General features: G+C 43.9%; 1 protein-coding gene across 2 annotated transcripts in view; it reads right to left on the reverse strand.

The window, feature by feature from the left end:
* Window positions 1-15,119, reverse strand: part of TPH2 (tryptophan hydroxylase 2) — a 98,553-nt gene that overhangs the window by 48,145 nt on the left and 35,289 nt on the right. For both annotated transcript variants that reach the window (XM_059404696.1, XM_059404697.1), the window contains exon 7: window positions 12,727-12,862. In XM_059404696.1, coding sequence (XP_059260679.1) covers window positions 12,727-12,862 — 136 coding nt within the window. The remainder of the gene's footprint in view (window positions 1-12,726; window positions 12,863-15,119) is intronic.

Below are 15,119 nucleotides of genomic sequence, written 5' to 3' on the forward strand. Positions count from 1 at the left end.
AGATGCCCAATTTAACTGTCATTTAACCCAACCAAACAGAGCAGGGATGATGGGACTCCATGGCTCCATAAAGAGGTAAATCCAAGTGCATCCCATGTACAGTTTTCCTAATTTCCGGTGTAGCATCAGGGCATCAGACTAGGTCTGGGTTTTGCTATATCCTAGTTGTGTGACCATAAGGAAATTACCTGACTGCCTTGAACTATGGATTTGCCGCCTGTTAAATGGTGACAGTCCTGCCTACCTCTTAAAGATGAGTGGAATGATGCCAGCCCAACAGAACATGTGTGGGAGAGGCCGGATCCCTCCTTCCTTCTCTTTTGCGATATCTTCTATACCTGTCAACAGACGTAATTCTCTGCCCAGTAGTGAAGATGTCTGACCAGTGGTTGCCTTTTCCTTGCCTAAAATTCAATCACTTTAAATTTCTTCTTCTAGGGCGCCTGGGTGGCTCAGTGGGTTAAGCCGCTGCCTTCGGCTCAGGTCATGATCTCAGGATCCTGGGATCGAGTCCCATATCGGGCTCTCTGCTCAGCAGGGAGCCTGCTTCCTCCTCTCTCTCTCTGCCTGCCTCTCTGCCTACTTGTGATCTCTCTCTGTCAAATAAATAAATAAAATCTTTAAAAAAAAAAATTCTTCTTCTAAACTTGCAATTGAAAAATACAAATATTCCCGGAAAAAAAAAAAATTCTCCCAGGTCATCTCGGTCTTCCACACCTGAAGGCACAGAAATGGGCTCCCCCTGACTACACGGCACTGAGGGAATGAGAACTGTGGTTCGGGTGCGGCATTAATTTCTAGATCACGAGCACCACACAAGGAAGGCAAACCTTGTAGGGTGGAGGTGGGAAAGGGATCCTGCTTTGAATCTGCAAATATATACGTATTTATATCCGAAAGCTTTACCCCCAGTCACGGTGGGTAACAGCCTAGAAGAACAGAAAGAGCCCCAGCAGGCACTTAGATATAAGCTTGGTTTCAAAATGCACAGGTTTTAAATAATGTATAGTGCTTTTTTTTTTTTTTTCCATAGAATATCTATTGTTAGAGTGCTTGGGGCTCTTGAGACAAAAGGCCCTGTAAAAAGTCTTAAGGGTTATTTCTGTTTTTAGGCACCTCACAAAACAAGACACAATTTTATGATTGAAAACTCAGGAGTCCAGGTCTAGCAACATACGTGGCCTTGTAACTAGGCTGGAATTTTATGAGGTCCATCAGCCTCCTCATGAATTTAAGAGGAACCAAGAAAGAGTGGACCTATTTGATATTTATATAAAGCTTTTTTTCTCTCTGCAAAGATCAAAGCATTATTTCATTATCCTTCACACAGAGAGGTTAAGTGGCTTGCCGACAGTCACACTGAGAGCTGATAGCAGGGCCTGGATTTCCAGCAAGCAGCGCACAGGTCCTTCTGCCTGAGGACACAAAGACAGCAGCCTCCTATCTGCATTTCTACCCTGAAGAGAGGAGCTAGCCTCTTTTTCCCAGGGAAAGAAGAGATGCCTCCTCTTGATAAATAGGGCAGGTTCCGCCCCTGTGAAGATCAAAGGAGGAGGGCTTCTAACAAAGACTGGTAGGGGGACCAAATGCTGATGGGACCTGCATAGCTCTAAACTACCTGAGAGACACAGACAGGGCTTAGGGTTCTAGCAAAGCAAAGGCCACCCAATTAAAGGAAGGGTGTTACTGTTGACTCTCTTACATAACATTTATAAATGAGAAAAACCAAGAAAGAAGCTATTCAACTTCACGTGTTACAGGTTTTGAGTTTTCCTGTTTAACGGTAATAACCTTTAGCATGGTTAAACATGGAATAGTGGCTAATCTCACAGTCGCGGACACAGACTACTTGAGTTTAAATCCTGACTTCCTTGCTCCCCACCAGCTGGGTGCCCTTGGGCAAGTTGCTTAACCTTTCTGGGCCTCAGTTTCCTCATCCATAAACTCAGAATAATAACAGCAACAACCCCTCAGAGCGTTGTTGTATTAAATGAGTTCAATCCATATACAACACTGAAAATCGTGCCTCGTCCATAAGAGTCAATAAATACATATGTGTTGTTAAGAGAAAAGGAAAAATACTGTTGTCACTTCTGCTCTACCGATATTGTTGCTGAAGTTATCTGTTAGTCTAGAAGGGACGACAATACTTTAGGTCTTAGGGCCTCTGTCTAACGTCTTAACTGGCCCGGGTAGAGCTCAAAACAAATGTCTCCTGAGGGGGACGATGGCTGCTGTGCTGAGGGTGTGAGCTCTGGGTTAAAACTCAGGAAAAGGAAGCCAGATGGGATTGGCTCTCTGAGACCATGCTGTCCTCTGAGACTCGCTAATCCTTACGCTTCTCTGCAATCCTGAATGGCAGCGATGAGAATAGAGCGCAGAGGAGGCCAGGTGGCTAGGCAGGGAAATCGAGGCTGCACCCCCCTGTCCTCTGGGAAGGAGCAAGTTGAAGCTAAACTGAGCTCATAGGAATGAAGGTTTAACTCTCTAAAGTTCTGGTTTATCTTCCCAGTGCCGCAGTAAGTCCTTACCCAGACTCGCCTTCAGCCAGGCCAAATATTAAAAACACCTGAGGGGCGCCTGGGTGGCTCAGTTGTTAAGCTTCTGCCTTTGGCTCAGGTCATGATCTGGGAGTCCTAGAATCGAGCCCCACACCGGGTTCCCTGCTCATCGGGGAGCCTGCTTCTCCCTCTCTCTCTGCCCCTGCTTGTGTTCCCTCTCTCGCTGTGTCTCTCTGTCAAATAAATAAGTAAAATCTTTTTTTAAAAATGATAAAAATTTTTTAAAAAAAATAAAAACACCCGAGACAGTCAGGGCTTACGTCAGACAAATCCTCATGCCCAGAACCTCTCAGATGGCAGCAAGGAGGGAAAACTGAGACTGGAAAGATCTTCTTTTTCCTCTCATTACAGACCTAGTGAGAGGCATCTGTTAGATCACGAGAGGGGCAGCCAAATTTTCTTATAAATGTGGAAGCCTACATCTTTACCTGCTGATATTATTACTTAACAAATGAGAATTCATGTCTGAGCCACAAGAAAATAAATGACATCTTCTGCCAGTTTTAGGGAGGGTTCTGTTCTAATAAGCAAGGGCTAAACATAAAATCCATTTACTTAGAAACAGATGAAAAATACTGTCAGAAATAATTCACTTTTATTTTTCTTGTAAAATTAAAATGCAGCACCAATTATAAGAAAAATCACCTGCAGGCAAAGCCTTTTTTTAAACTTTAAACAGTTATATTTAAAAATAACATTAATTGCCCCTAAAATGTTCAACGGCAACAAGAAAGAATTTCTCGATTGCAAAGGCATTCGGTGGTATTATGGCAACAGATGTTGCAATATTAGTCAATGGCGTCACAAATTATTTCCTAATGGTGGAAGTTTGCCCTTTGATTTGAAAAGTGACATACCAGGAAAGAGCAGAAGAAAATAAACCCCCATCACTCTGTGTTGAATGATCGATCATGCCAACAGAGCTCAGAGTCAGGGACTCCCTGACTGAAGAAGCTTATGCTATGTTGAGCCAAGTGTATTTTTGTTACTAGTATGTTAAGCCCAACATTGGAAAATAAAATACAATGAATATTTTTAAACATTTTCACTGAAACATTGTTTAAAGGGATTCCTGGTGCAGAATCACGTTATTACTCTGGCAAGGGTTCTTCTGGAAAGACAGATATTGTACAGGCTTGACCTCAAAAAACTGACCTCAAAGAATGTAGGTTTCTATTTAGAATTCCTGGTTGCTTCTCCCTGAGCAATAGACAATGGGGGAAAGCCTGTGCTATGGATGTGTATTTCACCATTGCCCTGGACAAACTTTAAAGTTTCAAAGCACACCCAGTGCAGAACCATGAGGAATCTGGCCACCTCCGTCCAGAAATCTAGATCACAGTAGATTTGGCCTATATTGAGAAGAACAAAACCAGATTATATAGGAAAATATATATATATAATATATTTTTATATATAATATATAATATTTATACATATATAATTATTATATTGTTATTATATTTATAAATATATAATATATACTAAAATATATTTAATATATGATATTATATATATCATATATATTACATATATATATTATATATATGATGAATGCCTTAGAAAATAGGGTCTGCTTGCCCTACCCTTCTTCATTCCTAAGATTTCAGTCAATCCACACAGCTTCTGAAGGAAAGCATAAAATTTGGCCCCCAGAGAATAGAACAGTTTTCTTCAGCTATACATCTCATTAACAAGCTCTGTGTTTCTAAGATACCACTGGGCATTGGGACTATCGAAGGCCCTGGAAATCATATACACAAGTACATGTGCACAGGCAAATTAAGCTGGCAGGTGCTCAACCTCCACCTTGCACAAAACACATTCAAGAAATCTGTAGAAACTATGAAGAATAGAGACCACAAATCCCTTCAGAGGAAAGGCCTAGGGGAAAAAAAAGGCAAAAGACTTAAAGCACAAATAGGGAGAGGGGAACATAGACCACATCTGAAAATCCAAAACACCTTCTGGAAACCAGAAGCCTGACGTCAGAGACCAAACCAGAGAGGGAGGGACAGGTCCCTCCCTACAACTTGCTTCTCTTCCCAGTATGCCTCCTAAATTGACTCACCGCCAGTCCAGCAAGAAGCTTTGAGAGACAAATCCACCAGAGACAATTCCACTACCTCTCTGGTGGTCCATACTCCTCTCTGGGGGAGGGTTACCCACTCATACCAGATGTGGATGACACACCCATGCACATGGCTGCCCCTGGGGGGCCTGCATCAGTGCTTTCCTTCCAGAAGATGTCAATCTCAGCAAACTTCTTAATGCAGTAATTTAGGTATTAGTTCAAATAGAATTTAGAACATGTTACAGAATGACATTCTGGTGAAAGCTAGGGCCATGAGCTTCCCTGCCTTTTAAGTGGGACAATATTTAGGATTAGTTACCCAAAGGGGAGAAAATATACTTTTTTAGCACCCTGAAAAGTGCAGTTTCATTCCTTCTCTCTCTCCCTCTCTTCCCTCCCTTACTCTTTTTCTCTGGTTTGACTAAGGGGGAGGTGGGGACAACTTGCACATTTCCTTTTGTCCCTCTTCTTCAGCTTCACAGTGAATAATCACCTTCTTATTCTGAAACCATCTTTCTCCCAAAACAAAAGAGAGCAGCAGAATACGTTTCCCCTTACTGGGCACATGGAAGAGAGGGCTTCCAGCCCTCTCAGCTGCAGTGGCTGCCCATAACCCCACCCGCAAAGCTTCAGGATTTCACCTGAAGACACTGAATATGCAAAAATGCCTTAATCCTGGAAAGGTGTCCAGATCAGTCCCTGAAATCCAAGTAAAGCTACTGGGGAGGGTGGCGGGCACTCCCCAATATAGGGCTGTAGCCTTTCAGAAAGAGGTCTGACCACCCCAGCCTGCAGGCCCAGGACTTCCAATAACTCCACAGCACTTAGTCCTCTGTACTCCCTCCTTCCATGGATCTCAGGTTGGGTCTCTGAGTAGACCCTGAGCCTGACACATCCTGGTGGCAGTGCCATTCACGGCTTCACCCGCCAAGGACTCAGTTCTCACCTTATGTGCCAGGTTTAGGGATCCCCTGCAACCTTGGTCTGATCTCCTTGTTTCTGCATTGCCTTATTAACTGACTTTGGTTTCCTTATAGTCCTATGAAGGAGACTGAGACATGAACAGATAATAACTACTCTGCATTGTAAGTACCAACATAGAAGGCAAAGTGTTACAGGAACACCGAGCTCTGCCCAGACAAATTTCCACAGAGAAGGCTGTGACTGAGCTCTAACCCTAGAGAATTAAGAGGATTTTACTGGAGTCACTCCAGGCCAAATGAACTCCCTGCACAGAAGGGTGAAGGCATGAACCAGGAGGATCACTGGGATGGTGAGAAGTTCGGTGAGGCTGGGGCATGCGGTTTTGGAGGAGGCAAAAGAGAAGCAGAAGATATGGTTTGATGAGATCAGACTTTATTCTCTATTTGCAACAAAAAACAACAAGTTAAACAAGGGAATTCTATACTGCATTTGTGTTTCAGAAAGGAAACAGGGTCTACAGACTGCTTCAAAGAGAAAATAAAGCAGTAATTAGGGGCACCTGGGTGGCTCTGTTGAGGCCTGGGGTCCTGGATAGAGCCCCATATTGGGCTTCCTGCTCAGCAGGGAGACTGCTTCTCTCTCTTTCCTTCCCTGACCCACTCCCCCTCTCAGTCCCCCTGCTTGTGGGCTCTCTCTCTCTCTCCCTCTCTCTCTTAAATAAATAAATAAAATCTTTAGGAAAAAAAAGAAAGAAAACAATAATTGGTAGACAGACCAACAACGTTAACATGACCCATCAAATTTCTTCTAGAACAGTGATTCTCCCTGGGAGCAGTGTTGCCCCCCTCAGGGGACATTTGGCAATATGTGCAGACATCTGTGGTTAAGTGGAAGGGTGCTCTTGACATCTAGTGGCTAGGGGCCAGACATGCTCTTAATCATCCTACAATGCACAAGACAGCCCCCACAACAAAGAATTAGCTGGCCCAAAATATCAATAGGGCTGAGGAAGAGAAATCCTCTTCTAAAAGATGAGGTGGCCAGAGGGTGTGAGAAGACACAGCCACTGTGGATTTCCCCAAGAGGCAGAGAGGAGACGTGGAGATGGTGGACCTTCTCAAATGACCCTTCTGCTACCATTCATGGGCCAGGTCATGCTCACACACCTAGGCGACTTGGAACTCTGTATCTTTCCCTCTCATTCCTCAGAGTGAGAAGGACTCTTTTTTTTTTTTTTTTTTTTTAGATTTTATTTATTTATTTGACAGAGAGATCACAAGTAGGCAAAGAGGCAGGCATAGAGAGAGGAGGAAGCAGGCTCCCTGCTGAGCAGAGAGCCCAATGCGGGACTCGATCCCAGGACCCTGAGATCATGACCTGAGCCGAAGGCAGCGGCTTAACCCACTGAGCCACCCAGGCGCCCCAAGAAGGACTCATTTTTATTATTATTTCTGGAACATTATTATATTTTATATATATATAATATTATATATTCTGGAATAATAATTGTAAGGGCCTATTTAGCCAGAGGGATTCCATCTGGTTAAACAGTGATTTTGTTGTTTATGCAGTAAAACTTAAACTGACCCTGCCCACCCCCCCAGAGGAACCTACTTAAAAGCAAGTCCAGAAAACCAGTAAAATATGGTCACCAGTCCCAGATAACAGAGCCCAAATATAAGGGTGGGTCAGGTCAGGTAGAGATAACAGAACCCAGATGCAGAGATGAGTCAGGCCAGGAGGAGACATCCAATCAGTGGGGTGCACATACTGTCTCCCAAGCTACCAAGGAGTATGGGCCTTGCCTTTTGGGTGCCTTTTGGGTGCCCAAAATTCTGACCAAGGTGATAGGCTAATTCAAATAGCTACTATGGGGTGAACTGTAATTCAGTTGGCCACCCGTGTTTGACCAACCATGACTATGCAGCTTTCTCTGTGTGTTGCAATCTTATTGGCCATCTGTGTGTGGCCAGGCCCAACCACATGGCCTTTGCTCTATAAAAGTTAGTCTGTAAGGCAGGGAGGGGTCGCCCTCTCTGTAAGAGGTCGGTTTGATTCTCTATGCTTGGCGCAAAATAAAACTTTGTTTGACCTTCGCTTTGTATCAGCCTCGCTCCTTTGATTACGGACCTAACAATAATATTATTACTTCTGGAATAACCTTGAATTTGACCCAATTGATTTACATAAAGGAAATTATTTACACACTTCAATACTCCATTAGGGGCAAAGTTACATGTGATCACAGCTGATCAAAGCAGACAGCCATGCAACAACAAAGTGCAGAATCACAGCCCTGGCCTCGGGCGCCGAGGAAGGGGGGAAAGATGGCTCTCCACTTCTAGCAAAATCAGTGGCCTTTCAGTCTAGGTAGAAACACATGGAAAAGCAAGTCCTCCCACCAAGAAAATCAAGAGTCATTGACTCTCCACAACTTTCACTGCTGTCCGCTGGGCCAGAAAACTTTCTCCGGGGAACCAATCCAATCTGCCAGCACTTTTTAAATTAAAGTCTCACTCTCTGGCCAAGTTTAGGGAATACAAGAGTCTTTCTAATGTAAATTGTGAATAACAGGCCAAAGACACATTTAAAACCCAATATTTGTTGAAAGCTAGGATCTCAAAATATATTCTCCCCAGACTGAAAAGGAAAATAAAATTCTTTTTTGCAGATAATGTCTTTTGGGGGCTTTCCCTCTCATTTATACTGGTGTCAGGCATCTTCTTCGAGGGCTCACCTATGTCCCATTAGCGCTGCCTCCAGGACAACAGTCCAGCAATTGAAGGCAGTTACTTGGAAGCAGAGTACAAGCACCAAACACAGGGGCCAAGTTGAACTTTGCAAATTGAAGAATCTGCCCTCTCCTTGCTTTTCAATTGAAGAAATGGGGTTTCATTACAAAGACAATGCCTGGAAAAGTGCTTGGGCAGGAAACAGCACTCCCAGCATGGGGTCCCATCCATTCAATGCTGCAGGTGGGAAGGGATTTCGGAGGAGGTGATACATCTGGATTAAAGGGCTCTTTACAGAGAATTGTGTCTGCATAGTGTATTTCTGGAAGGTGCAGGGGAAACTGGCAGCAGTGGTCACCTCTGGGGAAGTGAAGTGGGTGTAAGGGAGCAGGGAAGGTTGTTCATGGTACGTTTGGAATTCGGAATCATGTACGTGTATTACCTACTCATAAAATAATAATTTTTAAAAACGAATGAAACTTACACACACACAAAACAGATGAATGCCATAAAATCCGCTCTCCCAAAAAAAGAGTCTGTTCAAACAAACCCAAGTAGGTGAATCCCATGTTTTCACCCTCTGACTTAAGCCTCATCGTGTCTGGGTAGTGATGGGAGTTGTTGGACTGGCAGAAAGGGCTACTTAAGATGGCGAAAGTTCCCACCACAAGACCTGAGCTCGGACAGGAGAACAAAGGCCCAAGCGGGAATCTGAGACCCCCGGCCCCGGCTCCAGCGGACCAATGGGACCCCGGCGAGCAGGTGAGATACCCGAATAAGGGAAACTTGCCAAAAGACCCCTGAGCTCCCCTCGAGACCCCTTAAAAGCCCCCTCCTCCCTGCTTTGGGCGCGACTTCCACCACTCTGCTTTCCAGAGTCACGGAACCTCGCCCGAGGGTGCCCGTTTTCTCCTGCTGCAACTTTCCTGGCTCCCCTTCTCCTGAGCCCTGAAACTTCGCCGGAGAGTGTTTTTAATAAATCTTGCCTTGACCCACTTTGCCTGGTGTTGTGTTTATCTCGCCGAAAAAACTTTACAGGAGTCATGGAAGAGAAAAACACTCACATCTATAGTGGGAGCTTTAAATTCACTTCTGAACTCCCGACACTTATTTCTACTATCAGGGACTTTTCCAGGACACCCTATCCCTGAGCACCTCAAAAATAACGCATCCCAAACCCAAATCCTCCTCTTCTCTTTCCTCCTTTCTACCCTCTTCTCTCCAACACTGACCCTGCTCCAATAGCCTCAGTCATTATTAGAAAGAAAGAAGGAAAAAAAAAAAAAAAAAAACCCAAACTACCACTCGGCTTCTCAATCTAAAACCTCAGTGTTACCTTGAGGACCCTCTCCTCACCCTCGTTATAGTCACCAAATATTGTTAATTCCATCACGATGCTGTTTTTAAATAGATGACCTCTTGTCCTATCTCACTGACCTTTTCTAGTTCAAGAAACTATGAACTACATTCCTTCACTGGAACGGGAGCACCTGCTGGTTTTCCAAATAGTTCATTTTTTTTTAAGATTTTATTTATTTATTTGAGAGAGAGAGAGATCACAAGTAGGCAGAGAGAGGAGGAAGCAGACTCCCCGCTGAGCAGAGAGCTTGATTCAGGGCTCGATCCCAAGACCCCAGGATCATGACCCGAGCTGAAGGCAGAGGCTTTAACCCACTGAGCCACCCAGATGCCCCTAGCTCATTCTTTACGCTTCCCTACCCACCACCCCCGCCCCTCCCCGTCTTCTTTCTCGGACACAATTATCCCATCATGCTTCAGAACCTTGGATAGCTCCCTAGTGCCTCCGGAATTTAGCCCACATGTCCTAGTTCGACAAATGATCCCTTACACTGTGGCCTGAAGAAAACATGCCACCCCTAACACGTACCCTATGCTCTGGCCACTCTGGTGTCACCAGCCTTGCTCATTTATGCCTCTTTCAAGCCTCCAAACTTTCACTTGCTGTTTCCTTAACTTGAAAGCTTTCCCCTTCCTCCCCGCCCTGCCTTAGGCAAAAACAATTTCCTATTCTCCCCCTTCCAGACCCCTACTCAGTTTATACCCTCTCTGAAAAGCCTTTTCAGGACTGCTTCCTCCTCTGTACTTCTCTAACACTTTGCACACACCCTCGTCATCACCCCAGCCACACTCTTTCGTAATTAATTATGTTTCTTTCTCCCCTGCCAGAATGTGAGCTGCTTTAAGAAACAGCTGCTATATTTTATTCATCTTCGAATCCACTGCACCTCCCTGCTAACACTGCCCATAAATGTTTGCTGAATGAATTGGCTGAAAGTACTTTGGTAAGAATGTAACACATTATCCCAAAATTTTATAGACCTCTGTGGCTAAAATCTCATTTCTTTGCCCTCTCTCTCTGCATACCTATTGGCACGCTATCACAGGTCCCTGGGGGGCCAGTTATTCAAAAGGAACTAACAAAGTGCCTGCTATTTGTAAACAGGGCCATTTGTAAACCCTCTGAGCTAGATTTAGAGATTGCCTTTCTAACGCTGACAATGCTCCTTTGAGTACTCACTCCACTATAAGAAGCATTTCTTTTCTGAATGTCTTGAGTCCTATAAGTAACCTTTGTTTACCCTGAAAACACTTTCCAGGAAGCTGAAAGTAGTCCAAAAAAAAAGCAATGTAGTGACCTGGCAGGGACCTATCTGGTCAGTGAGCTTCTGGCCTGCCTAAGAGGAGAAGGGGAGATTCAGGGACTCTACTTCCACCACCAGAGGCTACTCAACCACTTGAACTTCCAAGGACTCTCTGCTCCCCAGGGAAGATCGTGGAAGTCCATTAATACAAAATTATTCTAAGTAAGCATCACAAGGGAAGTGATAACCCCAGTGTCCTGAAGAACAGTAGGTAACAAATTCGGGTATGATTAGTGGTAGAGACTCATTCAGATGGAGCCCAAGGGGGCAGAGATCCAATGATAACTTCCAGCTTCAGAGTCTTTGGCTCTTGCTCTACCAGGAATATTCCACCAGGAGGTATTTACATTGAGGTCTCTGCTTGAATGTGACCTCCCAAGAGGTTTCCCTGATGACTCAATCCAAAAGAGCACCGTCCATTACTGGTCATCTCCTCACCCTGCTTTATCTGTCTTTCCAGCATCTTGAGCACATCCAAGCACTGGTAACTGATATCATCTTGCCTATGTGTTTGTATGCTGCCCACTGTCTCCCACTCCCACTCATTCACCCCAGAGAGCAGAGACTTGTCTTGTTCCTAGACCAACCAAGCACATAGTAATCTCCCCATAAAGGTTCATTCATTTTCTCTAAAAAAGCATGCAAAGAAATATTCAAGTAGCTGATGATTTCATCAAAAACGTAAGACCCAAGTTAAAATGTTTAAAGTTAGCAAGGCTAAATACATGTGATAGATGGATGACGGGGAAAGCAAATGACAGGTTTGCTGAGGAAGGAGTGGTTGTGCATGGGGATGGCAAGGGAGTATTTCCCAGAGAAGATGAGATGCATGTCGAGCTCAAAGGCACTGGAAAGTTCAGTAAGCTTAAGAAAGCAGGCCAGTGTCTCACCCTGGGAGACGATACAGTCCTTGTGTGATGAGGCCAAATGATTAACACATGAGGGTTCACAGCTTATCCAACACTTGGCCACCCACTGTCTAGGAGAGAAAGGATAAAAGCCCCTGAGGTAGAGTCTCTCCAGGAAAGCTGATAGAGTCAAAGAAGAATCACAAATCCCATATATATCTAGAAGTGATGGGTTGGACTAGAGGAGTGTTCAAGAAACAAAGACGGCACGAAGAGCATAGCACAACGCTCTTGGTTTTGGGGAGGGATGAGAAACAATAAGGGAGAAGAAATCAGTAATGAGCCTTGAGAAGTGCCTTGTTGGGCCTGTATGAACGCCCTTAACTCACGAGAGAGGGTGTGAGTCCTGGCTGTGCCAACGTTGACTTATCCCTTTGTGCCTGCCTCTCCTCATCAGTAAAACCGGAAATAATAAATAATTTACACAAAGGGACTACCATGGGGATTAAGTGTGTTGATGAGAACAGCCCCCTGGCATGTCAGGCTTGTCCTTATCGTTAGGATTTTGAGAGCCCTGATTCTTTAAACTCAACATTGATTTCATGGTCTCTATGGATCGTAGCTTTATACAAATTACCCGTTTTAAGGAGCAATATCATCAACAGCTTGGCCAAAGCAAAAGGTTCTGTGTTGGGATAAAGTTAGAGAGACAAACCGAAGTGAGCGTACTGGAGGACTGTGTCCCCTGCTGAGGAATCTAATCTTTCAGTGAGCACTGGCCTCTTTGGGTGAGCACGCTAGCTCTTGGATGAAATTATTTTGCAGGTAAAAGAGGGCCTGAGTAGCTTTCAAGTAGAGTGAGCATGGGCCGCTTAACAGAGCAGTGGGCCCCATCCAGCCTAGGAATGCCATGTGGGTACTCACGGTTCTGGGGTGTAGAGGGGGTCTGAGCCATGCCGGACGTACTGGGTACAGTGGAACACCCTGTAGGCCAGTCCCGCCAGAAAGTCTCGTGGACTCAGGTATCCAGCCACCGGCCTCACAGTGAAGCCCGATCTTTCTGAAATGACAATGGAAAGAGCCAACTAAACATTAACTGAATAGGACTTGAGGGTCCAAGTAGGGTGTCCTATTATTTATATGGACATCCTAGAAACAAAGTAATCAAGGTCTTTAAAACCCTTGACAGTTGAATGACATCTATGGTTAATAGCTATCACGTTTGTGGCTTCTGATTACTAAAATATACTCCGGCATGATGGTTTCCAGGGGAACAAGACATTCATTAAAATGGAAAGAAAGGTGAAAAAAAAGATGTTAAAGATTTAAATTCAGAAGCTGAATCAGGATAAGAAAGCTCAAATTCACAGGACAAGATTACAATTAAAGTGATGTTTACCACATATTACCTGGTATCTTTCTCAAAGACACACCCATACTGTCTGTCTATGTAAAGTTCACCCACAGCTAAATCAGCCCCCTCACGAGCCTTGTGGAATCAGTTCACACTATGGCTTTCTATTGTCAACACCCGCTACCTCCCTCATTCCACGTTGCTGTTTTCTGTGATATTATGAAAACAATCATATTAATTACTATCATTTGAAGAGGTACACTAAAGCTCTACATGCTTTATTGGCTTCTGGGAGGAGGAGACAAAAGAAGCAGAACTCAACACGATGTATAGCTTTGATGTATGAAGCTGCCCTATACAACTAACCCAATTAGGCTGGGGGTCATCAGTGTTCTTGGTTTAAGGGCTACCTAACGCTTGCTTGTGGTGACAGCCCAGGAAATTTACAACAGAAGAGCTACCCTTATCTCTGACACCAGCATCGTGAAGGCTCCCATTCTGAATACCTCGTCTCATTAGGAGAGCATCTCAGAATGGTTAGAATGGTTTTAAAAGGCAAGGACCAATTAAGCTTATAAATCCCATCCTGGGATTTCTGGTATCTACGTGAAAAATATTCCTGTTCTCAGGCCTCCTCAGACCCATAATTCTAACAATATTATGCTCATTCTAAAAGCTTTTACTTTGGATTGTTCCCTACTGCATATCAAAAAGATAAGTGTACTTTCTTATTTTTCTATTTTATGTCAATTAAACCAGTATATCCCACATGAGGGACCTGAGGGGTGATACATGGAGAAATGTTCTTTATTTGAAGTTATATATCTTATTTTTACATAATTTTTTTAAAAAATATGTAACTAACACATCAAGAACTTTGAATGTGTGGATATCATTGCTTTAGAAGTTTCCTTTTTAAATATATTGGGCATTTAAAAGCGAGTCAGTCAAAAAATAATAAAATAAAATTTAAAAAAATGCGCACATTTACTTGCTATGTGCCAATGAATGATGCAGACTGAGCTCCCCGTGTCCAGCTCACAGAGGTCTTGAAAAATAACAGCAAGAACAATAGCAGTAATAATCAAGACTCTGCTATGCTTAAAATGTGTCAAGAAATAACTTTAGGGGGCGCCTGGGTGACTCAGTGTATTGAGTCTCCAACTCTTGCTTTGGACTCAGGTCATGAACGCACAGGTCATGAAACAGAGCCTTGCCTTGTTCTGTAAGAAATCTGCTTGAGATTCTCTCCCTCTGCCTTTCTTCTAACTCCTTGCACACACATGCTCTCACACTCTCTCAATAAATAAATAAAATATTAAAAAAGAAAGAAAGAAAGATATAGGGTCACCTGCATGGCTCAGTCAGTTAAGTGTCTGCCTTAGGCTCAGTAATGATCCCAGGGTCCTGGGATTGAGCCCCTCATTGGACTCCCTGCTCGGTGGGAAGCCTGCTTCTCCCTCACCTTCTCCCTGATGCTCCCCTTACTAGTGTTCTCTCTCTCTCTCTCTCTGTAAAACAAATAAATAAAATCTTTAAAAAGTTAAAAATTAAAAAAGGAAATTAATGGGGCACCTGGGTGGCTCAGTGGGTTAAGCCTCTGCCTTCGGCTCAGATCATGATCTCAGGGTCCCCGGACAGAGCCCCACATTGGGCTCTTGGCTCAGCAGAGAGCCTACCTCTCCCTCTCTCTCTGTCTGCCTCTCTGCCTACTTGTGATCTCTGTCTGCCAAATAGATAAATAAAATCTTTTAAAAAAAAAATTAAGATTTTTTAAAGAAATAACTTTAGGGCTTCTAGGTATATCAATATCAGTTAGTGTCCCTTCCCAACCACATTTTGAGGTAGATAAAATGACAATCTCCATTTGCAGAGAAGAAACTGAGGCACAGAGAGGTTATGAGAACTCATCTGAGGTCACACAGCCAAGACCTGGCAGAGTGGGGACCCAGCACAGGCATTC

The sequence above is a fragment of the Mustela nigripes genome, chromosome 6, assembly GCF_022355385.1.
Source record: "Mustela nigripes isolate SB6536 chromosome 6, MUSNIG.SB6536, whole genome shotgun sequence".
Lineage (NCBI taxonomy): Eukaryota > Metazoa > Chordata > Mammalia > Carnivora > Mustelidae > Mustela > Mustela nigripes.